Source organism: Xylona heveae (genome assembly GCF_001619985.1).
Source record: "Xylona heveae TC161 unplaced genomic scaffold L228scaffold_15, whole genome shotgun sequence".
NCBI classification, from domain to species: domain Eukaryota; kingdom Fungi; phylum Ascomycota; class Xylonomycetes; order Xylonales; family Xylonaceae; genus Xylona; species Xylona heveae.
In genome coordinates, this window is record NW_017264207.1 from 239,988 (window position 1) to 256,647 (window position 16,660).

At 48.3% G+C, this 16,660-nt stretch overlaps 3 protein-coding genes across 3 annotated transcripts; 2 read left to right on the top strand and 1 right to left on the bottom strand.

The window, feature by feature from the left end:
• Positions 1-36: 36 nt before the first annotated feature.
• On the bottom strand, positions 37-5,257 carry L228DRAFT_52057 (kinase-like protein). The gene is made up of 6 exons (XM_018336674.1): positions 4,502-5,257; positions 4,187-4,425; positions 3,981-4,123; positions 3,856-3,921; positions 3,699-3,790; positions 37-3,586 (listed from the first exon to the last, which is right to left on the bottom strand). The coding sequence occupies exons 1-6, from the start codon at positions 5,054-5,056 to the stop codon at positions 443-445; spliced, it is 4,239 nt and encodes a 1,412-aa protein (XP_018184556.1). The 5' UTR covers positions 5,057-5,257; the 3' UTR covers positions 37-442.
• A 1,466-nt stretch (positions 5,258-6,723) lies between these two features.
• Positions 6,724-8,165, top strand: L228DRAFT_271629 (hypothetical protein; the record flags this gene model as incomplete). Its single annotated transcript, XM_018335554.1, has 3 exons — positions 6,724-6,983; positions 7,099-7,363; positions 7,515-8,165. 3 exons carry the CDS (start codon positions 6,724-6,726, stop codon positions 8,163-8,165), a joined length of 1,176 nt encoding a protein of 391 aa, XP_018184557.1.
• Positions 8,166-13,218: 5,053 nt separating this feature from the next.
• On the top strand, positions 13,219-16,322 carry L228DRAFT_271630 (hypothetical protein; the record flags this gene model as incomplete). Its single annotated transcript, XM_018335555.1, has 5 exons — positions 13,219-13,599; positions 13,659-13,684; positions 13,741-13,845; positions 13,901-14,861; positions 15,132-16,322. 5 exons carry the CDS (start codon positions 13,219-13,221, stop codon positions 16,320-16,322), a joined length of 2,664 nt encoding a protein of 887 aa, XP_018184558.1.
• Between the last annotated feature and the right edge of the window lie 338 nt (positions 16,323-16,660).

Sequence of the window (16,660 nt, forward strand, 5' to 3'; positions counted from 1 at the left end):
TATGATGGGATGTAAAGGGTGTTATGGGAATCACCCCAGTCTAGGCTTCATGGAAACCCCCACTAGCTGTAGAATTGTGAGAAATAGATGGTGACTAATAGTATTGTGAGTCTGTGACTGTTTGAGATTTGGGTTTGTTATGTAACACGTAAAGCCCAGAGCGGGCAAAAGCGAAGGCGAAAGAGAAGAGTGAAACAGAAGGTTGGAACAGAAAACGGAAAGTCAAAAGAGAAGAGAAGAGAGGGAAAGAAAACAAACGAAATCCAGAAATGGAAACAGAAAATAAATAGATAGATAGAAAAATTGAGGAAAAAAGAAAAGAAAAGAAAAGAAACAAGATTGATACACGGAAACGCATGAAAGACCAAGCGTAAATTAATGCTGAACTGAAAAAAAGAGAACCCAAAAAAAGCAAAAATAAGCCAAGGCAAAAACCAGCTGACTACTGCCGCATGAATCCAAAGCCAAATAAGTTTCTCAACTTGGCAACGACATTCTTGACACCATCTGCTCTCCCCCACTGTATGTCGTCCTGGTCGTCATCAGTAGCATTAGCATTAGTAGCATCAGTAGCATCAGTGCCTTGATCGCCCTCGTCATCGTCGTCACTACTATCATCGCTATGATCACCGGAGACATTTTCACTCTCGGTTCCCGTGCCGGTATTATATCCGCCATCACCCAGTCCGTCAGTTTGGATATGGGTATCAGACCCGGTGTCAATGTCGCTTGCGTAGGCGCCGGTGGTGTTGTTCATGAAAGTAGCATCAATATCTGAGTCGACTTCAGAGCTTTCTACTTCACTTCCACTTGCACTTATGGGATCAGTATCAGAAGCAGTATCAGGACCTGGACCCGATCCAGTACTGCTACTAGTGCTAGTGACGCTAACGCTATCACTGACATACTCCATATCCCCGGTCTCGGTATGCTGAGTGTGATTGTAGCTCACAGGACTGGGGCGGAGCCTCAGTGGAGTCTGTGAGGTTTGAGATGTCCGCGTAGGCTGCTCAGCTTGTTGTGAGGATGAGTTTGAGGCAGACGCGGAGACCTGGGATGAAGAAGAGACCGAAGGCGAAGGTGACGGCGATGGCGAGGGCATGACGGACGACAATGGCGAGTAGGAGCGAGAAAAGGAGCGCTGCGGTACCGGCGTGTTTGCGCGGCTTGAGATTATTGACGACGCTTTAGAAGGTGTTGACTGCCTAGAATAATTTTCTTCCACTTGCTGTTGCTCAGGATATATATGGGAGTTTCCAAAAACACTGGACGCATCAGAAAGCTCCGGCACGAGGTCAGTCACTGGCTCGATTTCAGTAGGCTCTGCAGATTGGTGTTGTTCCGGCATTTGCTCGGGGCTATTTCTTTTCACGGTGTTGCTCGCTCCCTTGTATTTCGTGCGTCCTGCAGCTTTGGCCGCTTGTTTGTGTTTGCGCTTCCCCTGGCCCGGATCCTCGTCGTGGCCATCATAGGAATTGATGTCCAGATCTCTTTCGTTGATATCTTCCGGGTCTAAGTAGTAGTCGTCCTGATACGCCTCGTCATCATGGTTCGAATCATCGACATAGTCAGGGTCAGAGTTCCTTCGAGCTCGCTTTCTTTTTGGTTTCCTCGGATTCTTTGATTCGTCGCTCAACTCATCCTCGGAGATCTCTTCCAGCTCCATCTGGTCATCCAACTCGTCCTCGTCATCCGAAGATTGGCTGTCGTGCTTGTGTTCTTCATCTTCTTCGGGATCATGCTTACGCTTCCTCTTGACAAGATTGTCTTTCTCTTTGCTCACCGTCTCTGGGTTCTGACCTTGCTTCAACTGTTCCAGGGCAGCGGCAGCAGCAGCAACATCTTCTGCGAGTGAGGATCGTGAACCGTTCGCGGCGGATTTCCGGTGAGGAATATATTTTGTTATTGAACGAGGAGGAAGCGTGCGCTGGCTGGAGTTTGGGTTTCCCTTGGATGTGTTTATGAATTTGAGGGCCGCCAATGCCGGTGATGGTCCAGAAAAGAGTACGGGAGTTGAAGAGGGCCCCATGACAATGCGAATAGGTTCAGGGAACCTTGACATAGGAGTTGTTCGAACTTTGGTGTTGGGCGGTGCTTTCGGAGCTTTAATATCTGATGAATCCGTACGAGCTTTCTCCTTCTTGACTTTGGCTTTAGCCTTGGCCTTGGGTTGCTTTTGCTTTTTCGGTTTTGGCCTGTGCTTTGTTGCCTCTCTGATGCTGAGGTTGTTCTTTTTTGTAGCCTCTTCAACATCTCTCTTGGCCGGCTTCTCATCCTTTTCTTTTTGTTGCGGCTTCTTTTTTGGACTTCCTTCTGCCGCTTTTGCAAGCGATGGAATTCCAAGCTTGGTAGTCTGAACTGGAGATTCTGGTACTTCAGTTTGCTTTTGTTTCTTTCCCTTCTTCTTTCCTTTCTTCTCCTTCCTTTTCTTGACGCCTGCCGCAAATGTGGGAATCGGTTTCGCCGCTTTAATACCTTGTTTTATCCTCGCCTTGGCTTCTTTGTTCTTAGCATATTTCTCTTGACGCCGTTTACGTCGCTTAGCACGAATTGCTTCTCTGATCTCGTTCTTGGTCTCTCCATTGACTTTAGAGGTCTTGTCGGCTTTTCCATTTACCTCTCCAGGAACATTCCCAGGTGTCAATGCTGGTATCACATTTCCTCCCACCTTTTGCTCCACTGTAGCTTGCCTTCTCTCGTCAACCTCCTTTGTCGAGGTTAATCTTTGGATTTGCCGATCCATATGGTGCTCGACGTCTTGAAGCAAATCATCTTGATCGACGGAAACCGGTGGTCCTGTTCCCCAAAAGTGAGATTCTTTTCCCGTATTGGAATTCTCTACTGCAGGGCTCAAGTCATCCTCGTCTTGAACATAAGTATCAGAGCGCTTTTTTAACCCCTTCTCCACGGTTGAAAAGCCAGATGTCGAATACTGATATAGATCTCCAAGAACAATTCCGTAATCCACTTTGTCTATACTGACAGCCTCTCTAATTGGAGGAGGTGGGATACCATATTCTTTGAGCCCATCCATTGGGAAACACACTAGGTCAAGTGCGCTACGAAAACTTTCATTCTCTTCGAAGCGCTTCTGGTCGGACTTGTCGTAGAGTAGACGACCAGGATATACTCCCATATAGGCAAGGATCACTGATTCTTTGCCATCGTAGTTCCAAGTTTCAGGAAGATATGATGGCCGAGGCAAGCGATCAGAAGGTTTGATAGTATCAAACTCAGAAGAAGTCTCAACTGCTTGGCCCGCATGAATTTGAAGTTCATTTATCACGTTTTCGGTCTTGATGAGCCAGGAGAGGGCGGTCATTTGTGTTTCTTGAAACAGATCATATGCTGAAGGCCTATTGCGGCTGTCCAGCTCAGTACAGGACCGAATGAGAGAACGAAGTTGGTCTGAGTAGAAGTCGGAGAGAGCAGTCCATATCGGAGGGACACCATCAGTGAGCTCTTGGATGTTGATAGGTTGAGCGAGGAAGGCAAGTTCAGAAACGCTTTGGCCCAGTGAAAAGATGTCTGTATGGCTGCCAGGGGGTTGTTCGTAGGCTAACGGTTCGTCCAAGTCTAGAAACTCCTTTTGGATGGAATCAGCCTCTTAGTCTTAAGACAAGAAAACAAGTCGCAGACTCCATTTACGACTAAAATTTGCCTTTCATTGTGAATTAAGGGGGTTCTGAGTCACTTACAGGGGGGATATAGCCGTCAGTGCCCGCTCCCCGCCATTCAGCGCCAAATTTCATTTTCCGTATGGTTTCATTCGGCACAGTATACGCAAGGCCTTTTGTAAAGCGATTATTAGAAATTGTCTACCTTGAGATCACTGTAAGATTAACGAGGACATACCAAAGTCCGCAAGCTTAAGAACAGGATATAGAAAATGTGTGCTCTCATCTGGAGGAGCCAGAAAGACTGAAAATAAACTGGTTAGCTCTTTTGTTCACGTGTAGAGAAATGTTCTTTGAACATACTATTTGCAGGCTTCAAGTCATGATGGATGATTTCTTCCCATGACTCTCGTGGCTGAACATCGGTAGTGCCCCGAACAAGCCAGCATAATGCGGTGGACACCTGATGAAACACCTGCCAAAGAAAGGCTTCAGGGAAAACGAAGCTGTGTAAAGTGTTAATGGTTACTAGGTACAGGCACTGGTGCCGAGGAGTTCTGCCAACTTACTACGATCGTTTATGGTAGTAGGCATACAAGTCATGAAGGCTACCAAGCGGATAGTATTCATAGACTATTCGAATAAGATCCATTCCATTGAATGATGGATCGACAGAACACCAATCCAGAACTTTAACGACATTGGGGCAGCCAATCTCATTAAGTCGGTGCGTCAGTTTTGCTTCAGAGCTGTAGTCTTGGAACCATCTGGGGAATCTGGTATCTTTGACGGCAACATATTCGGCTTTCTGTGAGTGAGATCACAATGTAAGATACTGAGTGAGGAAAATGACCACCATCATGTCTTGGCAGTGCCGTGCTTACTGAGTCTGTTTCCTTTTGCTTTTTCCAGAGCACGACCACGCCGTTACCACTTTCATGAACCATACGCAGTGGACGCCAGCCGGAAGATGTATCTTTTTGGGTGAAATCTGGCTGTAGCCGCTTATTGAGGTAGTCTGCCACCAGGATGTTTCCCAACTTTGTTGTTGAAGTAGCCTTGCGTTTAGGGTCTAGCAACGTCAGCTGTTCGGCGTAATAGGGTATCACGTCGCGATATTCCCCGCTATCCCAGGTCTCCTGGAGGTGCTTAAAGAATAAAGGGGGAAGTTTTAAGGACAAATTATTCCAAGGAAATTTGGATAATTGTCCCTCCTGATGTTTTCCGGTTCGAGCACCTGAGGCCACCGGCAGTAGCTCGACTTCCTCGGAAGCGTTGTCGATCTCTTCATCGACAATTTTGAGGTTTGGACGTTTGCGTTTCTGCCCTTTTCCCTTGACCCGGGCCCTCTGCTTAATCTTCACAGCTCCATTAGACACGGCTAATTCTGGGTTTCCTTGACGTATCCGCCGAGGTTTCTTGCCACGCTTTCCAGCCATGCTGCGGTGAAACGTAAATGGACAGGTGATGCATTGCAGCAGCGAACGAGGATAGAGTTTAAGAGAATTTATTATTCGGTCTTGGTAAAGGGCATTTGACTGCACAGTCTGCAAAGAACAAAGAACAGTAATGGCTTGGCGTGTCGGAGCGCCAACAAAGAAACATGTACGGGAACGGCGAACTATATTGCTTTGTACACTACAAGAGAAAGACGGTAAAGATCATTCATTATGAATCAAAATAAATCAGTCTTCTTGGCGGGTGCTCCGAAAGACATCATTCATATACGGGTCGCAGGTTGGGGATCGGCATAGAGGATGTTTGAGTATCACCAGGCATCGCGTTGGTCGGCGGCTTTCTGGGTCATTTTTAAGTAGTCTCCAAGGGGACTTTTGAAAGAGGGCTACCATAGCTGACTTATGTCAGGGACACACATACCGTATTCAATCCCCCAGATTCGAGATCCTCTGGTATGAGGCCTCAAGGAAGTAGGTTTGCATGAGCGTGTCTTTGCCTCATGCTCTGAAGAACGCTACAGCAGGGAGACTTTCACCCGGGTATCTTGCCCTATGTCTCCAGTTTACCCATTCGCCCTACCAAAAGCCGCCGCCTGATGAACGTAATGACTCCGAACTTACGACGTTGCTTGTTGATTTTATTTTATTTATTTTTTCTGTTTTCCTTCCTTTTCCTCGCAACCAACTTGTCTGAAATTGTTAATGTCTGACGGATCTAGATAGAGTAGTGTTATTTTTACCGCAGAGATGGGAGCCTCAAAGAAGGTGACCAATAAAAAAAATAATATAATAAAAAAAAATGGAAAGGAAAAAGGAAAAAGGAAAAAGAATTAAGTAGTGAAGAGAGAAAGAAGAAGGATTGATCCAGAAGCACTCATGCATATAAATCTACCCAAATATAGCCGCTTCGTGCACAAAAATGTTGAAAGATATCAGCTATGCAAGTTCGAGGGGTTTAGTTTTTGGGGGTCGCATTTTGCAACATGAATCTCTTGCCAGGGTAGGCGATGTGGCTGAGGGAGGAGAAGTCTTGCCATGATGGAAGGAGTTATGCAGGTAATGATAGACGGCTGTTTGTGCAGCGCTTGAAATAGAATTTTTATTCAGACAAGCGTTTACGCATCAATATCACTTCGAAGTTTTGTATTCATTTTAAGGTTCAGTTAGTGAAGTAATGGCGATGAGTACCGAGTCGTAAGTAACTATTAACCCATGCAAAGTGCTGTGCTCCGTGGGAGACTGTCGAACCTGCAGTAAGCTTACCAGACTATTTTAGCATCACGTATAATATAACGCAATTATTATTCTTATAATTATCAGTTATGATGAAGGCGGAGATGGTTCTGTAAATAAACCCATTTCGCCGCTAAACGGTAGGGGCCGAGGCAGTGCAGACGCTATAGACGGGTCTCCCCGAGATGATGAGGTAACAGAGAGACAGACACTCGACCTACCCTGAATTGTTCAGCAAATCCGACCGCTGCGACATCTTTGCTATTCAGACATTCTGTTGGAAGTGAACGGCTATCACCTCGTAGGGCGCATCGAACCTCTGGGAAGCCGTGCCACTCTGCTCGTCTGTGAAGATCCTTGATTTGTGTCTCCTCATCGTCGATGACGTACCCGCTTTGGAAAGCTACCCGTGCAACATGGTGCTCTTAATCAATCTCGATGATAATGTATCTCCTTCGGGGTACACTGGATACGACTCACGCTTGTTAGATTCCCGCCATCATCCAAATATCATCGATGCTACTGGTAGCGAGCGAGCCGGCTGCCGGGGTAGAATCAGTAGCAATGTCACTACGAATACAGATGAAGCTACAGGGAAACAGAGGTCGGACGATGGGGGTAAAGAAAGGGAGAATCCAAATTTGAATGAATTCTCGGCAGCTTTAGGCTGCTATCCGTGAGTGATACAGTCCCCAAAGCAGTCCCAATGACCTTCTGTCTTGTTCTCCTTCTCGATTTAAGTTTATAGTTGCCAATCGTCAAATATATTCGTAGCAAACTAATTCATGCAGGATCGTCTCTCAGATTACTTACTCTCTGGACCTGAACACCCTACATGCCCTAGCCCAAACTTGCCGGCAATTTCGAGCAAATCTGCTCCAATTCCGCCGCCAACTCGTAACGCAGACACTCCGATGCGAGAACGAGGAGGCGGACTCTCTCCTCACGGAATTCTACTCAAACAGTTACTCCAAGCAACCCTGGGGACGCGCGCCTCTTCTGACTCGCAGCGGTAATGGCGTGGGGCCGAAAACTGGGCAATTGACAAGCGGCAAGGTGGGGAGATGTGCCAGAGATATGGTAGGACCTTGTCGTAAGTGTGACAGGATCGTGTGCCGCGTAAGTCGTTCCCTCCTGCTTCTACGGTAGTATTACACGAAAGGTGAAGGGAACTTTCACGACCTGCTGGGTACCTAACAGTCTACAGAATTGTATCATCAAAGCGCCGTCCACCCATCGTCTCACTAATAGACACCGACGATTGTGCGACACGTGCCTCTCCGCTCCGCTCTATAAACATACTACTCCTCGTAGCATGCAGCCCCTCCCCGAGCCTCCATCGTTTACCGCCGAAGCATTTCTTAGAGGGCCGTGCAATTGCCCCGAAAGTGTTTGGCTCTGTTTGCCCTGTGGGCAGGCAATTGCTAGCTCGGATACAACTTATCGCCGCGGCTGGGCCTGGCGTACGAGCTATGGAACGCGTCTGTTTGGATTAGGCACTGGCATTGGAGAGGGCATTCATGGCGTCCATTGTGGTCGCGAAACCGAGTGTCTCGCCGCCAAGGAAGCCGAATTTGAGAATGATTGCGATGTACAGGTCGTGCAGCAACATTCCACCGAGAGGGGAGAACTTGGGCCGAGCTATCTGCGCCAAGAGATTGAAGGAATTGGCGGTGTGGTAAAGCAAAAGGTGAAGAAGAGATTGCGCGTCGGAGCCATTGTCAAGGCCCACGACGATGAGATGAATCGACGCGAGTACCTAGGAAGAGAAGAGCGGGGCGAGGAGAGGAGCTGGTGTGGATGGTGTTCACGAGTGATACCCAGCGTCAAGGATCGGCAAAGGGTTTCGTGGGCTTGAGTCGACGGTTCCCAGGAACGTTGGGTGGGAGTGTCTAATTGCAGTCGAATGGATCTACCAAGTATAGCCCAAAATCTGGGTATATGCAAATGTTCATTGCCGACCAGTTTGGCACATCGCCACGTTCACTTGAGAAAGGGATTGGCAATGTGGGCAGAACGGCTGAACAGCTTCACGTCTCCGCTTCAGACTTAGCATGATCCCTGCCACTACTTCATAGCATCATTCACAGTTGGTAATCGCCTTTTCTCACAACTAACAGCGGGTAGCTTCGGAAGGGAGGCCAGGTTCACACCAGGGCCAGATGAGATCGGCAATTTCTTTCGGCCCATATGAATCTGGAAAAGCTGCACAACCACCATGTGGTCTCAAGGACATTAGCGTGTGGTCTGAGGATTTCAAATGCTTCGTAGTCATCTTAAGACGTCTTCAGTGCCAGTATTATTTCCCTCGTTCGCAAGAAGGCGCTGGTGGCCCTGGCGTTTTAGGGCGTTTCGTCGATGCACTAACGCTAAAGCCCTGCACGCGCGAGGCAACGACGGTGGATACCACAGCCGGCTCAGCTTAGGAACGGCGGCGCTCCACAGCAAAGACTGTCCTGTCTGACTGGCACTAAATTCATGGTGAGATGGGACATGTCGATTCTCTCCTCTTAGTCAGCCTCTTTGGATAATTCACCACGAGCGTGACTCTCACAGACCCACTCAATGGGGAGGTGCTGCCGACAGATTCAAGTCATGTTCAGCAAAGTTTGGGAAAACAACAAGAAGCTTTTGCAACTGCTGCGAGTTTTTATACACCGATAATCACCATTTGACCACATATATCATACAAGGCGGAGAAAGAATTCATCATACGAGGGGTTGTATTTACGTCTTCAGCCACTTGTCTAACGCCTTTCGCATATCACGTCCTGCTGCTGCTTTAGCCAGATAATACAGTACAGATCGATATCTAGAGACCTTGAAATAGCTAGGTGTGGGCCATTATCATTTTGCATCGACGATATACCTCCGTATTGTTTAAATATTGCAATTCCTGTTTTTTCTCGCGATGCATGTCCGTGAACTGTATTGTGTGGTACCGACCCCTTGATGCTGGAGCAGTGACGAAGACATTTCCTTGAAAGACATGCGGACAAATTTCCGCTTTCATTGTAATGCTTCGTGGAGTTTCGGTAACTTATGACTGACATTTGGTGGTCAAAGGTTTTTTCACCTACCAATGGTTGCTAAAATCCCCGTGTCAACTCGAAGATTCAACGTTCAAGATTTGAAATCTAGCAGCGGATTGTGTCAATTCACAAAGCATTGTTCAAGGCGAAGGTAAAAGTAAACGCAAATCAGCACGAAGAAAAGAGAGCGACTAAAAAGGGGGAGGAGAATTAAAAAAGGATATAAAAGATTCCGAACAAAAAAACTCAAAAAGAATCTGAAAGCGAAACACTTCATGGGAAATTTCTCGCGGCTCAAGCCATGTTACGTACCGCAGAAGTGACACATCGACACGAAAGTGCGTCTTAGGATATCTCCTTTTTGCTTCACTCACGCTCACCGAAAAATAATCTTGAAGAAATCGAAATTTAAATCCATGTCCAACCGACTTTAGCAATACCCTTCATTCAATGTGGAGGGGGTTGGATCGTGTTATGGGTCGCGATGCCAAGATAAGCCACTCGTTTTGGGCTCGCCCCGTTTGCTTGGAGGTTGAGTCGAGCCCAGCTAGGCGCTTTTGACAGTACTTCGACCCTTGGACCAACCAACGTCAAGCTCTTTCGCCTGGAGAAGAGGTCACTCCAATATCACGGCCTATTCTGTTATAATGGTGCTTTATTAATGATCAGGTCCGAAGTCGACTAACCTCAACATGTTCAATCCGAAAATTCCGTATTTCCAACTTCCTTTGGAGTCGCCATTTTGTCAAAAGGTCGAAGGCAAAGCCCCTTTTGCTACAAACACGGGTCATAAGTTGCGACAACTGAGATTACAGTTTGGAAATGTCCAAAAGCATCTCTGGGATTAGGTGGTGGAGATGCCTGAATCTGCCGTCTGAAAAGCTTGTCCCCTTTCTCGCCTTGGTCATTCAGGCGTTGTCCGAGGGCCGCTTGAGCCGCCGGGTCGGACAGGGCCACATGGTGCCATGCGATACTTCCCTTTGATTTCCCCACGCACATGGGCCAAGGCCCTCCCTCCTGAGCAAAAGCTGGTTCCCGGCGCTGGAAGATATCGCTTGGCTGCTGGGCTCGGTTCCTGCCCAGGGGGCCTGTCAGTCTGTCAACACCTCCCTATGAGGAGGTTACCTCACGCCAGAGAACGCCAATCCTTGCCGTGCAATTTGAGCGACAACGCCGTCCTAAACTTGCGCACGTGGGTCCCATGATGCAAGAATTCCAAATCACCTCTGCTGTTCCTTTTCAACATCAATGAGCAAGCATAAATGTGTCGAAATATTATCACGGGTAAGTCCAATAAGTTGTGAATCTTTCTCCTTTGGTACATACAGAGCGGCACTTAATGGTCTCCTCACGACTCATGAATGAGGTGTGGCTCTTCCGGAGGATATTCTGACCGTTTGCTTACGCCCAGAGGAGTGGGGCTCTTGACACCTACCACCCAGTGCATCTGGGCATGTTGGTTGCTTGGACAGGTAGGGAGCAACACCGTCAGGGATACGTCTTTGAATCAGATCGGCTTTTGCTTCCACCCGCCCGTCCGTCCAACTAGGAGGGACCGCCTTTGAAGGCTATTACCTTGACAGGCCAACCCTTGCACCATGTGTGTTCGCGTGTTAAATGGCTGATTGTATCCAGACTTTTGGTAATGTACCCACATCACCATCGGCTTATCGTTCCGGCCGACTTGAATCTCTAGGCCAGCAGCAAAAATGTTCATTTCCGAAAAAAAGAAAAAAAGTTGTCCTCGATGGCTATGGAGGGCATTGGAAGGGGGCTCGTCGTTATTAGTGGGTTACACGGTGGTGGCCGCGGCTGACTCGACTTGTTTCAGGGCGACGCTGTTGGAAGGGGACCGGAAGTGGATAGCGCTTCCCCCGCCCTGGAGAAGCCTGTGAACAAAAAGTCGAATCTGTTAAGCTACCTCCAAAATGTTCAATCTGCTACTACCACCCTTAGGACTGATAGGGGTAGGGAGGGAAGGATGATTGGCTTGATCTCCATCGAGACGCATCCAACAAAGGGGTGGTTTATTCATTTACGGTTGTTATATTTGCCAGCGACAGTGGAACTCGCCCAGCGCCGCCCAAGCGGTTGACTGCTTTTCCATAGAATCAGCGACCAAACCTCTGGGATCGCGTTAGCCTGGTTGCGCGATGCGACGAGGTTATGGCCAGCCGTCCATCTCTGAATGGCGCTTTCTTGACATGGCTCGGGCCGCAACGAATCCTGGAAATTCCCTGGCTCGGTTATAGTCATGAGACGGAGTGGCAGTCAACATTTTGAGCAACAATCGTGATGCGTCCAACCTGCAATTTCAATTATGCGAAAAAGGTACAGAGTAGTAATAGCATGAGCACTCGGGGTGTATGATCATAATTTTAGCAGCCTGTTGTTGACGGCAAACAATGTCTCGTTCATGCGGGCAACACCAACGCCAAGATCAAGGGGGCAAGATGACAAATAAGCACCTAGTCACGGACTGAGAGCAGAAGTTTGGGTCCAGCAGGCTTGCAGCGACGGCACTCTCTGGGAGTTTTCTTGGTTTTTGCCCTGGGTGTTAAGCATTGCTTACACATGACGGAATTGTCCCCGAAGATCGGTGGCATGATGGCCAGGGTATCTCTAGCTAATACAAATTCAGATACCTCTGCGACGGATTGTGGTGCATTTGACGGCGTGCGATTGGGGAATGATAGTCCATCTTTCTTCCTCGTTCGAACGATTCATGTGGGACTTGCGGCACCCGTAGCAATAAGCTAGTCAGGGATCGCCCATGTCCACTCGGTCGGCCCCCTTGAGCATTCCACCCTTTCCCCGCCTCGCCCTGACCCGCGCATTGTTGGACCAAGCCTTAGATGGGCTGCGCCGCGTCTGATGCTTGGTGAGCCTTTGCCTGTCAAGCTTAGAGAGCTCCTCCATGGAAACTACTACACCAACGACCTTTCCTTGAGCACAATTACCACCACTACTATCCGAAGAGCGATGACGGCCGCTACTGCTGTTACCATGAATCCCTACTTCCGTCCTCTCTAGCGTCAATTATGGTGCGTCGATGGAGCCATGGCCTTCCTCCGCTCTGCAACCGTTGACCACAGCAATCCGTCAGTTCACCAGATGAGACCCCGACATGCTCATCAACTCTGGCTGCCGGATTTTCCCCCCATGACTGGGATCAATGGTAAGATGAAGGCTTCGTGTCCAAAACGGGCTTCTGGCCTGTAGCCATGGATATGAAGCTTGAAACTGTTCCCCACTTGTCTCTTCCGTCATGTCTGCTGCAGGAACCATGGGGGGCTTGGAGATTCGCTTGGCGTGCCTTTTTATCAAACCATCCCGCTCAGCCTTGCACAGCCAGAAAAGTACCCGACAATCGTCATCTTCTCTGCACTTTCCTTCTTCCATTGTTCCTCTATTCTGCCATATTTTTCCTTTTATAATATTTATATCATTCAATTCTTTACCACCTGGTTGGTCCATTGCTCTTTTGAGGTTATCTGTTTGATCTTAGGCAACCTAATTCCCTTTTTACCTCTGCACCGCCGTGTGTTCACTTGCTTCCAAGAATAACCACGATACTCGACCACGAGAGCACTGCCCTTTTTGGTCTCCTCGAAAAAGCTTTGTTCTGCCGTGGCCCCCTACTCAATACATACTATCGCTATTGCTTTGCAGAGCTGGACGGAATATCTATATCACAGCCGAGTGAACGTTTGATCAATGGTTATCTCGACTATTGCACTTTTCACATCATCTCTACGCTGGAAAGGCTTTCTCAGCTCGTCATACGGGTTGGTTGGCTGGCGCCCCCACGTCGCTGCAGTGCACATTACAAATTTGAACCTCATTCTTTGAGCTGGTATATAATTTTGCACGCCAACCATGGACGATCAACCAAGAGTCACCGCCGACCCTTCTATAAATGCAAAGGCTGCACGATCGCATCTCCGCAGCAATAGCACATTACTAGCCCGGGATATTACCGTCAGTGGTAGAAGGGGCCCTTCCCGGCGTCGGCGATCAACGATACCTTCTACACCACTCACGCTCGAGAGGATTCCTGCTTCCAATTACCCGATACGCCGACGCTCCAGCACAAAGTCGACGAAGTTACGGGCCGAGGCACAGGATACCGACATGTTTTCCCCCGAAGCTACTTCATCGGAGTCAGTTACTCCCCGGCTGACGCAAAAGACCGGTCGACCAAGTAAGGCGAAGAAGGGATTGAAGGTGCATGGCTGCAGCTATTCAGGCTGCAACAAGGTAATGATATCAATCGTACGGAGATGTGTAATGGGAAAATTTTTACTAAGAGCTTATAGGTCTTCTCTCGCGCGGAGCACCTAAGGTAAGATTGAATCTCGATCATCTATACGGTGTGGAGACATGCTAAATCTATTTTAGGCGTCACCAAAAGAACCACGAAGAAAGCCCCGCAATATGCAAATATTCAGGCTGCGGAAAAACATTTTTCAGAGAAGATCTTCTTCGTCGTCATGAACATCGACAGTGAGTGATCTATGATTGCCTCCTTAAGATTAATTAGGTCTGATGCCTTCGATAGCTTCCTCCAACAGCAGTCTCAGTCCGGCGATGGTCTCGAGCCTGCAATGACTGCCTCGCCTGGCCCACCCAACTCGTCCGTGATTACAGTACCATATGTTGCAGATGCAATTGAACCAGGGCACGGCGGACAAATTCTGCCTCTAACTACCGAAAATACAGCGGTCGAAGCGACAATGGCACCGGCCAGCTATTCTCTGCAGCCGGCTGAGCCGCTGTCGGAATCATTCCCAACGCCTGCTTTCCCCGGCTCGACGGTAACATACGAAGCTGGCAACCCGTCTTGGTATGGAATGCCATGGCTGCAGGGGATGTCTGGCAATTGCCCAAACGGTAACCCTTATGCTGCTCTGCATGGAACTATGAGCCTCGGCACCGATTTAAACCAACAGTATCTTGGTTACTCCGTTACTCGCCGCTCCTCTGCTGGTTCCGCCAGCAGTCTGCTCTATCAACCGTCTTCAGTGAACTCGCCCTCATCAGTTGCGTCGACCCTTAAAACTTGCAATGAAACAGAACCTACAACGCCATTACAACATGGGACTCTCGGCCCCATTGTGGGGGATTATAATGGACCTGTGGGTATCCTGCACTCTGGAGTAGCGTCTCCCGATTTTCGTGCTCAACGATTTTCAGACTCCCCCCGAGGGCTGCCAATTTCTCGCCGCTCCAATGATGACGGACGCGTTCTACGAGGAAAACCTCCTAGACCAGCAGAATCTGTTATGGACTCGCCTCGCCTCGCCATTCAGCCTGCCGGTCTAGACGTATTCATTCAGGCATATTGGGATGTCGTACATATAATGCTTCCAATCGTCCATCGTGTCACATTTTCGCCACTGAAAGCTCCGCCGCAACTTGTTCAATTGCTGCAAGCAGTTGGTAGCCAGTTTCTCGAGACCTCGACGGGTACAATAGGCATTCAGCGTATTGGTCAGATATTGGAAACCGTTCAGCAAAAGGTGAGCCTATGCAATGCTAATTGTCCTAAACAAAATCTGGGCTCGCACGGAAACGGGCTAACATCTCTGAAGCATATATCCAGGTCTGACAATAGTAATCCTTACAGCATTTCTGATATGCAAATTTGCATTTTGTCAGAGTTCATTTTACATTATAGATTGCATAGATTGGATGCGAAACTTTCAACATCATTCTCTCACTTATGCGCGGCTGTACGTCTCCTACATTAGATTGAGCTGAAAGGGACAAAATGCTAATCCGGACATCAGTTATTTTCTGACCGTCGAAGACTTTTCGTCGACCCTCTGGCGGCAATACGGTCTCTCCCTTTTCCAGCCAATTCGCAGGCACTTCAACAAGCATGGCATATTTGGATTCACAATGAGACATGGCGCAGAATATACCTCGCAGCATTTATCCTTTCGAATGAGCATCGCATCTTCTTTCAAGCAGACTCCACTTTGTCACCCTCTCTTATGCAAGGCGCCCCATACATTCCATTACCGTGCTCTCATAGACTGTGGGAATGTAAATCAGCCTCTGAATGGGAACAAGTTGCCCGAAACGAGCTCTCGCTGCAACTTGGCCCGGCTGCAGCGCTTGCGACTCGCCAGCAAATGCTCATTGATGATTTCCAAGCTCACTCATTAATATCTTATTTCGCCTCATCTGTGCTATCAAGAACACCAGCATCGCAGCCTGCGCTGTCAGATCTAATACATCTCGGAAACACACTTTATTCCCCGCTTTCTACCAGGAATTCCAACACCATACTTTTGTACGAAGCCACGCTCATGGCTCTTCACATTCCCCTCGCCGACCTTCTTGCCATCAACGGTGAAAGCTGGACATTTGGAGGCAAACTTGAAAGCCGAGCCGCCTTTGAGAGCACGAAACTTCGACTTCGCAATTGGGCTACCTCTGCTGTCGCAGCCACCGCTTTGTTTCATGCTGTACGCGTCCTTCGGATCATATATACCTCGCAGCAAACTTCTCCTGGTTCTGTCAGCGATGGAAGGCCTCCTCGAGCCAATGGCCTTCGGAAAGAGTGGACAATTTACCTCGCAGCACTAGTTTGCTGGGCATGCAGTCACGTCTCTCGCCCACCGGGCCCAACGGTGGTGACAGTCACGAGTGTGCATTCAGACTCGAATCTGCTCCCCGCAGCGACTACGTCTCATGCCATTGCCCATGCCAGCCCTTCCGCTGTCTCATCCGGCATTCTCCACTTTAGACGCGACTCAGAGGATGGCGCCCTTCAAACGTATCTCCACGAAACAAGCACCATTGCCAATCCGTCTGAGCTGTACCCTCCAAACCAGCAGCAACTTGGCGACATATTTCGATTTGCACTAGTACAACTTACTGCTCCCGGACTGGGTGATGCTGGTCTTTACAAACAAGCAAGTGCCGTGCTTCAGAAGCTGTACGAAGGAAGCTTCGCAACAGCCTATTGTTAAGATTTAGTCTTCTGCCTTGTCGACTCATCATCTTCATCATCATCAATTGGCTATGGGGGTTTGGCATCATTTAATGTCGTTCCTCTTTAGGATTGATACTTTCCTAGTCTCTTTGCATTACGACTTTGATTACTTGCATTGTTTTTTTCCTTCTAATGATAGCATTCTCATTCTTGTCATTTCTTATATGTGCATCTGACAAATCCAGCATGACCATCTCTCCTCTTTCTCGCCTTTATCGTTGCATTAACATTGTTCTTGTTCTGATGCTGCATATCCACCTTTAATTCTGTCTTATTTGACTTGTCGCGATGAATAACACGAAATGATACCATCTT

Excerpts from the sequence above, each read along its gene's own strand:
- L228DRAFT_52057 (XM_018336674.1), bottom strand. The coding sequence starts at position 5,056 with ATGGCTGGAAAGCGTGGCAAGAAACCTCGGCGGATACGTCAAGGAAAC. Across the intron at positions 4,426-4,501 it reads AGCAAAAGGAAACAGACTCA|AAAGCCGAATATGTTGCCGT; the intron begins GTAAGCACGGCA and ends TCTCACTCACAG. Across the intron at positions 3,791-3,855 it reads TCTTAAGCTTGCGGACTTTG|GCCTTGCGTATACTGTGCCG; the intron begins GTATGTCCTCGT and ends GCTTTACAAAAG.